Source organism: Crassostrea angulata, chromosome 10, assembly GCF_025612915.1.
Source record: "Crassostrea angulata isolate pt1a10 chromosome 10, ASM2561291v2, whole genome shotgun sequence".
Lineage (NCBI taxonomy): Eukaryota > Metazoa > Mollusca > Bivalvia > Ostreida > Ostreidae > Magallana > Magallana angulata.
Window position 1 is genome coordinate 37,228,715 of NC_069120.1, and position 12,568 is coordinate 37,241,282.

Sequence of the window (12,568 nt, forward strand, 5' to 3'; positions counted from 1 at the left end):
TCAAATCATATATTGAATTTGTTTTTTGACAGATCAATGGATAACTGCATATCACACATTTTGAAATTTTGTTGAAAAACATCAATATGTATAGTTTATACTTTAAATTAATGGCCTTTGGAGGATGAAAGGGTCAAAGGTTTTGACAATATCTAATCACAGCCTTTCTTCATAAGATACCCTCAAAAAGATAGTCAAGATTTGCCGACTGAGGAGATAATATTACACTTTATTATGAGCAAACAATGTTACAAATTCAGATATTGCGAACTATTGACACGAATAATCCACCATAACCGGAATGGAAGAAAGGTGGTAGTCCATTGTACATAACACCCTCGTGGGGGTAACCTTGCTACAAAAAGAGGAAAATGCCACTATATAGCCCGATTTCCTTCGAGGTAACACTACTATATAGCAATTTTCCGGGGGTAATGGTAATTCTGCTGTATAGTCATTTTACTGGGGGAAAGATGACTAGAGGGAAATGGCACAATGCAACAACAGTTCCTTCATCAAAATTCAACTGCGTAACTCAATTTTCATTGGACTGTGATCTTTTTTCAACATCTTAGGCAGTTACGTCGGAAGGAAATTGATAGTAGGGGGGGGGGGCAAACTGATCAAAAATCTTGACAAGCAAAAAAAAAAAGAAAAAAAGAACAAATAGGTCTTATGTTTTGGTTATGTATAACTTTAAAAAAAAGGTCTTTGGTTATTGTTATGTACAACTTTGCAAAAAAAAGGGCAAGCCCCCTCCCCCCGTTCCGATGCCTTTGTTTGATGTCAGTATTCAAATTACAAGAACCAATATCAAACAGGGATAATATTCTGCGTTATACCGACAATTTACAAAAATCAGTGTCGTTCCATATAGTGTTCATATCATATAAAGAAACCTAGGCAAGTTAATGAATGCTTATCAAAAAGAACAAACCCTCACACCAGCTGCACACAGTACGCAACTAGTGCAAAGAAAAATGGCGACAATAGCTCTTGTAGTAGTCCTCATCCACTTTGTTCTTGGTGTCTATGGCTCATCGTCAGACGACACTTGCAGAGAGAGGTTTGATAATCTGGAGAAACTATTGCCAAACCTAAACGAAAAATTAAAAAAAAACCATCAAACGGACAACACCAAATTAGACGCGATGTTCAAAATTATTCAAGACGAAAATAGTTACCTGAAAAGTAGACTGAAATCTTTAGAAGAAATTGTTCTTACCTCGAACCGCCGGACGGAGAAACTTGAAGCTAAAATTGCAGATTTACAATCTTCGAACTGGTTTTTGAAATCCAGATTGAAAACAGCAAACACTGACTATAGATTCGATGAGAAATATTCAAGTGCTTTACTTGGTAATCTGAAAACGAATGATTCACGGAAAGAAAACACGACTACCGGACCATATACAACTAACGGCAATGAGATGAAGATACAACGCCAAACGGCAATGGTAAAACGCAAAATTAGTCAGTTGGAGAATACCGAGTATATCAAAAGAAAGACGTCTCCCGACAGCTAAATCTTATGTTAAATACAATCATATACTTGTTCTCGACAATATTATATTTTAAATGAGATAACATTGAGAACAGTAGGAGTTTAACTGTCCACACCGTAGGATAGTACTGATTCTGAACCATTGATGTGTTCCAGGAATCCGGTCAACCTCATTCCCAGACGGTGCTGCATTTTCTGCATATGTGTCGGTCTATGAAACGGACATATCTAAGGATTTCACAATTCACTTTGATACCGTCGTAACAAACATTGGCAACCATTATAACAAACATACAGGAATATTCATCGCGCCACAACACGGTGTTTACGTATTTACATGGAATCTATACTGTCACACTGGAGGATACATATATTCTCAGCTTGTTGTTAACTCTAATGAAGTTGGGACTATGTATACAAGCGCGGAGGGTGCTACTGATATCAGAAGTGATACAGGTATTGTGGTTGTCGAGGTGAACCAGGGCGATGTTGTTTTTGTTCGTACTCACCCTACAATTGCTCACTCTGGAAATCTCTGGAGTCACTCAGACTGGCGATCATCCTTTAATGGCTGGAAACTGTACTGAGTAACAATAAAATGGATTGTTTACAGCTAAAATGAACTGGTGTCGCAGTATATGGAGATGTTGGCCTTTTCAGATGCATGCATTTATAAGCGACATCATATCAAAACTCAAACGAGATCAGTAATACATGTAGTTTTCAAATATTTATCAATTATCATATGATGGACCAATTCCTAGCTCTCTGATTGGCTCATATCCATGTATCTAGGAAAACCCCCCAGGTCGTTATTAATTCACCTGCACATGGCCTAGGGAGGTCAAGATAACATTCGATTTTCTCTACACTTGACTTAAAATATAAAGTATTGCGTTTCCAATTTTCGCTTGATAGCTCTCAATTTGATATATATGTATCAATTTGTCGCTGAGTTGTATAATAAAATAATCATTGCTGGGTTTTTTCAAGCAAAACGATGATTAAGATAACCTCGTAGTAAAATAGTAACCTCGCCTTCGGCTCGGTGAATATTGTGTTCCTCAGGTAGTTAAATCATTGTATTGATCGAAGAAAAAAAACAGCAGTAATTTTATATTATTCACCGGCACGTTGCCAGAGAGGTCAATATACCATTTTATTTTTTTTCTACATTGGACTAAATAATTTGAAATCTTAGAAAATCTTCTTTTCTACTCCTATATAAATAAATTCCTAATAGTTTTGTAATTTTCAAATTGTTACGATTGGTACATACGTAAGATGTACATATTTAAAAAACTTTATATTTGAAAGTTTGCACCACATGATATATAATATAGATCTACATTCTCTGACACATTAACAAATTTGCATTTGTACTTGGTACTTATATTCTTTGTTTAATTAGTTTATTTTCTAAACATTGCAAAATAATCTCATATGTATTACTATTTTTTTCCTTTTCCATATATATTTGTGTATGCATATATATAAAATTTCAAAATATATTTTGATTTATATATTTGTATAATATTGATACGAACATTCTACATGTATCAATGACTGAATGTTATCCCCGTTTCTATTTTACATTACTATTGTGATATATACATGACTTTTGTATGCATATAGACAATATGTTAGACAATATTTACGTCTATTTATATATGTTTTAAAAAATACAATCATAAATACTAAAGAAAATATATATATTTTGTACATTTATATACATAATTATTTGATTTATCTATACTGCTGAATAGCACTACTGATCCAGGGGGCCCCAGGCACCCCAGGTGAAGTATATCTTGAGAGCCTCTGCGGAGGTATTATCTCGAATTTAAATGTACATTGTTTAATAAAACTTCCTTCAAAAAAAAAAAAAAAATAATCTCATATCTGTGCTTAATTTATATGCACACACCGTTGCAGTTTTATAGAAACTATATCTTTAAAAAAATAATGATCCAATGCTTAAATGATAACATGAAGCTTTGTAAGAGTACGTTATGAAAATTGACATGATATATCGTATTATGTATAAAAAGATTTTGTATTCTGTAATTATGACTTTGTTTCATAAAATGATACTGTACAATATTACATGATACTGTATCTTGTAATACGAGATTGTATCATGTGTTGTGATACGATATTGTATTATGTGATACAATATTGTATCACGTGATACGAAATTGTATCACATGACACGATATTAATTGTAACTATGATACGATATTGTATCATAAGATATGAGATATATGGATTCATGGTAAGACATCTTATTATATGATATGATAATGTATCATATGATATGTAACAGTAGTGGTTTATTTAATATGATAAAATTGCGTTATATGTCATATAATATTGCATCGTATTTGTTGTATCATGATATTACATTATGCAATTATTATACAATTTTATATGATACAAGATCATATGATGCAATATTATACGACATGACACAATATCAGTTGATAGACTACCATATGATACAATATCGTATGATTCAATATCATATCATAATTTACAATGATGTATTACATTATATGAGAGAATATCATTTAGATGATAAGCTATATCATATGATTTAATATTATAGGAATCGTATGATATATCATATATCAACAATCACATCTATCGAGCACGTTTGAGTGACGTACGACATGGCTTTCTTATCACCCTTGATACATGTAATGGAGTTCAAGCAGGAACATTTTTGGTCAAAATTGTTTTTCCGTTTTTAATGCTTACAATGCTTCAGTAATTATATAAGGTATTTGTAATGGTCAACCAAAATTTAGTTATCAGTGGTTTTCTTGTAAGTGAGATGCAGATCTCACAACTCTAAGCTTTGTTTACGTTTTGATCGTAGAGAAGGAAATTCCAGTTTTGGACCCCAAAAAGAAAGTGATAAACGCTAGCTATTATTTATGCTTAGAACGAACTAGAACAGAGAAAAATTAACTTGAAACAAACTTTTACCGGTATTTTAAACTAAATGAATGTAAACAAGACACATCTTCGCTAGCCAAGGGTTTATGGGGAGCAAAGTGGATCGAAAACCCATGGCTAGCGAAGATGACAGCCTTGTCTCCATGACAAAGAATTGTAAGCTCTGTATATTGCTAATAACTCTACAACTGACACTCAAATTTTGGTTGATCATTCGACAGGCATTTCTAAACATTATAAACTGAAATAGAAAAATAAAAAAATTAAAAGGGGCATAGTCACGATTTTGGTCAAATTTTATTTTTCTGTTTTTATTATTTACAATGCTTTAAGAATGCATATCTAATGATCAAATGGAATTTGGGGGTCAGAAGTTGAGTTGCAAGCAAAATTTGCAGAGCTAACAATTTTTTGTCATGTAAACAAGGATTGTGCCCTGTTTTTGTTTACATAGATTCAATATACATGTAAAAAGTCTTTTTAGAGCGGATTTGTCTATCGTCTTATTCATTTCAATCATAAATATACAGTTCCTAACGTTTAACACATTCATTTCAGGTCTAAAATTTTATTTTTCACTTTTATATTCAAAATGTAAGCAAAAGCTTTGTTTACATAGCAAAGAATTGTAAGCTCTGTAACTCGCTTATGATTAAAAATGCCTTTCTGAAACATTTTAAAAATTGAAATCGGAGAAGTAATTTTTGACCAAAATCGTGACCATGCCCCTTTAAGCTAGCCTTATCTCTCAAATCCGAAGTAACAGGAACCATGGAAGTTAGTCAGGACAGCATTTTCTTCATCGTTCAAACCTGCATCAAACTACTCAAAAAACTTACACCTGCGCCAGCATCAAGATAATCAAGATCAAGTCTGTATCTGAAGTTACTGCCATTACCACATCTATAGTTATATCAACTGTTTAAGTCGCACTTGGTATGAACAGAATTGACTTTATTTTGTAACCAGCCAAAAGACCTCAACACAATTTGAGTTGTTCTAAAGTCATATACTAATGCCTTAGCTAAACTGCACTGAACCCTGAATTTTAATTTTAAATGCAAATAGAAGTAAGTTTGGTATAACATACCGATACATGTTAATTGGAAGAAATGCAAGTATTTAAAAAAAGCAACGTAAGAGAACTTATAAAACGCATTACAGGAAATCATTAGTACTCAACTCCTATTTCCAGATCATGTTTTGTTGTCGAAAGTTAAAGTCGATGACGTCATATCACCTCATATCATATCATGCTCGCAACGAGATCGTGTCTAGTTTGGTTTACTTTTTCTTTTTTTACAACCAACAAAAAACACAAATCAGCAAGCTGAGTAAATTGTTTTAAAATATTCATCACGTTAACACACAAAAATATTAGCAAATAGAATTCATATTCAATAAGTACATGTATCCCATTTACACAGATCTTCTGACTTTAAAAGTGACCAAAAGTACCTGTAATGGACAATATTTTTATGTACATAAGATAACATTGAGAACACTAGGAGCTTATTTTACCACCCCTCGACCCCCCCCCCCCCCCCCCCCCCGATTCAAAGTCCTATGTTTGGTGTCAGTATTCTAATTACAACATTCAATTTCTAACAAGGATAATATTCTGCGTTACACCGACAATTTAAAAATCGGTGTCGTTCCATATAGTGTTCTTATCATAAAAACGAACCTAGGTTAAGTTCATCAATGCTTATCAAAAAGAACCCCTCCTCACACCAGCTGCACACAGTACGCAACAAGTGCAAAGAAAAATGGCGACACTAAAGACAATAGCTTTTGTAGTAGTCCTCGTCCACTTTGTTCTGGATGTCTATGGCTTGTCGTCAGACGACACTTGCAGAGAGAGGCTTGATAATCTGGAGAAACTATTGGCGAACCTAAACGACAAATTCGAAAACCATCAAACGGACAACACCAAAGTAGACGCGATGTTCAAAGTAATTCAAGACAAAAATAGTTACCTGAAAAGTAGACTGAAATCTTTGGAAGAAATTGTTCTAACCTCGAACCGCCGGACGGAGAAACTTGAAGCTAAGATTGCAGATTGAGAATCTTTAAACTGGTTTCTGAAATCCAGATTGACAACAACAAACACTAACTATAGTTTCGATGAGATATATTCGAGTACCTTATTTGGAAATCTGAAAATATACGATTCACATAAAGAAAACACGACTACCGGGCCATCAACAACTCACAGCAATGAGACGAAGATACAACGCCAAACTACAATGCTTAAACGCAAAACTAACCAGCTAGAGAAAAAACCGAGAGCATCTAACGAAAAACGTCTCCTGACAGGTAAATTACTCAGTATATATAACTAAAGAGTGTCCCTGGTTATTGCTTCCATCACTTTTTAATGATTTTTAATAATAATAGACATACATATTAAAGAAATACAGTTAAAATCGATAAAAGGGAAATATTTCAAGATATCATCATTGACAAATTGCCATTTTCAATCAAAAAAGTCCACAGAAACGAAAGCAAATTTCTTTATAAGATTTATAATTGGAAATGTCTACATCCATTCGGAACTCACTCGGAATACCTCGCACAATATTTCAACGATATCATCAGGCCTATTTGATGTTTAATGCAATAAATAAAATTCACGTAGACTTTCTGTTTTGGGATGTATATTGAAACCTGAAGCGGTAGAGGGGGCGTTTCAAAACAGATAATCTTGACATTATTCATATTCGTGGGTGAACGTAGTTTGAGCACAACGGTATTTATGATTATCGAAATATGTATATCAAACAAAAAAAGTGGAGCAAAAACTCGGGACAGAGTATACGGTATACCATGATATATTTGTACTAGACCATATTTTATTTTGCATGAGATAACATTGAGAACACTAGGAGCTTATTTTACAACACCGAAGGACAGTACAGGTTCTGTACCATTGGTGTATTTCAGGAATCCAGTCAACCTCCACCCCATTCCCGGATGAAGCTGCATTTTCTGCATACGTGTCTGTCCATGAAACAGACATATCTAAGGATTTCACCATTCACTTTGACACCATCGTAACAAACATCGGCAACCATTATAACAAACATACAGGAATATTCACCGCGCCACAACACGGTGTTTACGTGTTTACGTGGAATCTCTACTGTAACACGGGAGGGTACATCTTTTCTCAGCTTGTTATGAATTCTAATGTAGTTGGTGCTATGATTACAGACGCGTTGGGTGATACTGATGTCAGAAGTGCTACTGGTACTGTAGTTGTTGAGGTTAACCAGGGCGATGTTGTTTTTGTTCGTACTCACCCTACAAATGGTCACGTCGGAAATCTCAAGAGTAACTCAGCCTGGCGATCATCTTTTAATGGCTGGAAACTGTACTAAATATCAATAAAATGGATTCTCTACAACTAAAATGAGAAGGTATCCCAGTATAAGGAGATGTCGGTCATTTCAGATGCATGTATTTATAAGCGACATCATACCAAAACTAGAAATCAAAATTCAAATATCATGAATTATTATATGATTGACCAATTTCTCTCTTTGATTTATGGAAGCGCTTCAGGGCTGCAGAAGTATTTTTTATCAATTTGTTATAATAAATGAGTAATTTGATATTACAGATTATCTATTTGTTATAACAAATTATTAATTAATTTTGTTATAATAACTAATTTCTTATAACAATTTGATAATCTCTTATAATAAATTAATAATTTGTTATAACAATTACTAATCTGTTATAACAAATTAATATATAAAAAAATACTTCTGTAGTAATGAGCCAATCAGTACAATTTTTAATTAGTGTAATTTCGGTTTTTTAAAATCGGTTATAACCTATTTTCATCCAATTTGTGGTAACAAATTTCATATTTTAGGGAACAAATTAAACGACTTCATTTGTCCCATATCGGCGTACGGCGAAATAGCAAACGAAGTAAACTGGCGTAAAAACAAAAATGGATGAACATATTGTCACAGATGTTGTTGTAAGCATGGTAACAGATTGAAGATATATTTCTTTATCGGCTTTGTTAGAATTCCTACATAGAAACAAAATATTTAAGAAATGTTATATATGTAGCAATGCAATTTCACCAAAAATACCAGGACATACAGATTTTTTCTACGGGTTTCTGCACAAAATTCCAAAAATTTGTTTAATTAATGCCATCAATCAATGATCATGGTGATTTATTAACACATATATGCATTTATCCTCTCATTACACCACAAAACCGTGAGGTTACGCCATACTTTAAAAAAAATACCGGTCTGGTATAGAATTGATTTAAGAATAAGGAATCATTCTTTGAGTATATATCACTAGTCTCAGATGATTTTGGCCGGGGCGTGTTCAAATCCAATAAAGCTCGGAAGGCTTTATGATAGATTTGACCACGGTCTGACCGAAATTATCAACTCATAATATTCAAAGAATGATTCCTTCTGACTTATATTTATATCATTTCCAATTTCTACACTTTAAAACAACATTCTAAAACCACTGTTTTTTAATGCATAACACATGCTATGTATTATTACGCGGTGCAGCCAATACTGTTTTTCGTTATGCTGTAGGACATTTGTGTCGCTCAATTTTTATGAAATTATTGCGCTTTAGATTTCAAAATTGATTCGTAACGTTATCACAGTAAAGAACACTTAAAAATATAAATATAAGATTTTATCGGGATCGGTAATATTTGGGAGGAAATTCGATAGATTCTATGGAAAACCCCCACACAAAAACACGATTTTTATATCATATAGTCATTAAAAGTGATACTGAATATTATGTACCCTTGGTTAACACTAGAAAAAGTTAATTAAATATTTTAGAGGACAATAAAGGTAATGTTTCAAGAAAACCATAGACACGAAGCTTCAAACGGGTGGGTGGGTGGGAGTGGCAGGGAGAGACCTGTCCCCATGCAGTTGCCCCCCTCCCTAGCACTTTCTGAGGATGTAAAAACTGAATTGAAGGGGAGGATATAATCAGTGAAATTCAAGTCTGAGGTAAACTTAGCGTTTCTATAGCTACCCCAACGGTGTACGATTATCGAATTTTTAAAAAAATATTTTTTTCCTTGTCAAGAATTTGTTGGTGATTTTCCCACCCTACCCCTCTCTTTTCACTGTTTTACGATGCCACCTGTCTGGACAAAATATCACGGTTACCTTACATATACCAGTAAGAAAGTATTTGGTTTATATATAAACCAACATATCATCTCATTCAATATACCATACACCAGGTTCTATAAATAACTTATTGCGATTCAATAAAAAAAAATCCAAGGTAAGGAGGAGGGGGATTATTTATTTTGTTTTGTTTTCTTTTCTTTTCAGGGGTTATTTGGGAGGGGTAGGGGTGGTCAGGACACCAACCCATGTAGCTCTATCCATAACCCCTTAACAAGGTCTGTGTGCCCATCACCAGGGTCTGTATACCCATCACCAGGGTAAGAGTACATATTACCAGGGTCGGTGTACGTATCACCAGGGTCTGTATACGCATAACCTGATTCAGTATACCCATCACCAGGACACCAGGGTCTCAATACATATCACGAGGGTTAATGTGTCTTTGTGCTCAACACCAGGGTCTGTTTATCCATAACCAGAAATCCATGTAGGGTCTCAATGTCTATCACCAGGGTCAGTGTACGTTTCACCAGGGTATATATGCCTATTACCAGGGCCTATATACTAATATTTATTAATAGGGTCAGAGTGCACTTCACCAGCGTCTGTATACCCATATCCAGAATCAGTATACCCATCAACAGGGTCAGAATACCTATAACCAAGGTTGATGTTCCTATTACAAGGGTCTGTACATGTATACGCATAACCAGAGTCAGAATACCCATCACCTGGGTCTCAATACCTATCACAATATAGGTTTTGAGACCCTGGTAATGGGCACCCAGACCCTGGTGATATGTATACTGACCTTGGTGATATGCACTAAGACCCTGGTGATGGGTCTACTGACTTGGTGATGGGCACACAGACCCTAGTGATACGTACACTGACCCTGGTAATAGATAGACATCATCCTGATAATCGTAATACTGGCCCAGGTTATGGGTATACAGACCTTGGTGATAAGAACACTGACCTTGGTGATACGTACACTGACCCTGATGATACGTTCACTGACCCAGGTTATTTGTATGCAGACCCAGCTGATGGGTACACAGACACTAATGATACGTACTCTGACCCTGGTGATAGGTAGTGAGACCCTGGTGACGAAAATACTGACTTGGGTTATTGGTGTTTAGACTCTGGTGTTAGATACTAAGACCCTGCTGGTAGATTTACAGACCATGGTAATTTTGGTCGTTATTTGAAGGGTTTTAAGGTAAATGTTCAAAATAATTTCATAAGAAAATAAAAAAACGTTTTACTTATGGAAGCTGAGAGTTCAACAAATTAATACCATGTCAGATTTGTGTTAAACTTTGAATATGATATATTTGGCCATAAACAATTAAAATTCAACTTTTAGCTTTTTAACATATTCTATAATTGTATACAGAGCTTTTCTTTTAAAGGAGTCAAATAAAGCCTTAAAATTGTCACGACCACCGAGCTCTCTTAAAAGCACAGAAATTAAACAGAAAAACAAAGGCTGTAATTCTAAAACTCTCTCAGTCGAGAGAAATTGACTACAAACCTCCGCCAATCACACTGAGCTACGTTGACACATTAGACGGATGGCGAATAATTTTAATGTTCCTACATGTAACAATGATGCCCAGTAAGGGTTTCTAACACTACATGTGCCAACATTTTAAGTCTTTATGAAAGTGCAATAAATACTTTCATTAATAGTTGGCACCTATTAATAAATGAATGAAAATTAAAATTAAAAGTTGCCTAACACCAACAATAAAGTTTTCTATATTACACTTTTCTTCGTCAAAATTGAAAAGTCTTCAGGCCCCGCCATCACCAACTTACCTCAAGTCAATTCATATATTGAATTTATTTTGACAAAGCAATAGATAACTGCATATCACACATCTTGAAAGTTTGATGAAAAGCACCAATAAGTATAGTTTATACTTTAAATTCATGGCCTTTTGAGAATAAAAGGGACAATGGTTTTGACAATATCTAATCCCGGCCTTTCTTCATAAGATACACACAAAAAATAGTCAAAATTTGCCGAGTGAGGAGATAAGCTTTTGTTACTCTTCATTATGGGTAAACAAAGTTACAAATTCAGATATTGCGAAATATTGACACGAATATTCCACCATAAACATGACCAGAATGAAAGAAAGGGGGAAGTCCACTGTACATTACACCCTCGTGTGGGTAACCTGGCTATAAAAAGGAGGTAAATGCCACTATATAGCCAGCTTTTCATGGAGGTAACTCTACTATGTAGCAATTTCCCGGAGGAAATAGTAATTCTGCTGTATAGTCATTTTTCATGGGGAAATATTGCTAGGGGGAAATGGCACTAAACAACACCAGCTTCTTCATCAAAATTCCACTATGTGGCTCAGTTTTCATTGCACTATGTAATTATTTCAACATCTTTGACAGTGGCGTCGAGAAGAAATTGAAAGTGGGGAAGGGGGGGGGGCTGATAAAAAATCTTGACAAGCAAAAAAAAAAGAAAGAACAAAAAGATCTTTGGTTATGGTTATGTCCAACTTTGAAAAAAACCGGGGGGGGGGGGGGGCTAACCCCACCGGTTCCGGCGCCTAAGTTTGTTGTCAGTATTCATATTAGGCCTAAAAAAGTTGTGCGATTAGGGTAACCCGACCTAACCTACAACAATGCCCAGATCATACCTTTTTTAAATGTTTCATTGGGAATTTTATATTATTTCTATTAAAAAATCTGTTTTTAAATATGACACAAACAAACATTCTTAGGATTCATGCAGAAAAATATATGATTAAAAAAATTCCTACCTACCTAACCTAATTTTTTCATCAGTGTTACCCTAAACACACAATTTTTTATAGGCCTTACAACAATCAATTAATAATCTGTGTTATACCGACAAAAAAATGGTGTCGTTCCATATACTGTGTTCTTATCATATAAACGAACCTAGGTTAAGTTC

At 34.5% G+C, this 12,568-nt stretch overlaps 1 protein-coding gene and 1 pseudogene across 1 annotated transcript; both read left to right on the forward strand.

The window, feature by feature from the left end:
* Window positions 1-761: 761 nt before the first annotated feature.
* On the forward strand, window positions 762-2,252 carry LOC128165148 (uncharacterized). The gene is made up of 2 exons (XM_052829392.1): window positions 762-1,521; window positions 1,661-2,252. The coding sequence occupies exons 1-2, from the start codon at window positions 912-914 to the stop codon at window positions 2,089-2,091; spliced, it is 1,041 nt and encodes a 346-aa protein (XP_052685352.1). The 5' UTR covers window positions 762-911; the 3' UTR covers window positions 2,092-2,252.
* A 3,967-nt stretch (window positions 2,253-6,219) lies between these two features.
* On the forward strand, window positions 6,220-7,918 carry LOC128165156 (uncharacterized; annotated as a pseudogene).
* The last annotated feature ends 4,650 nt before the right edge of the window (window positions 7,919-12,568 follow it).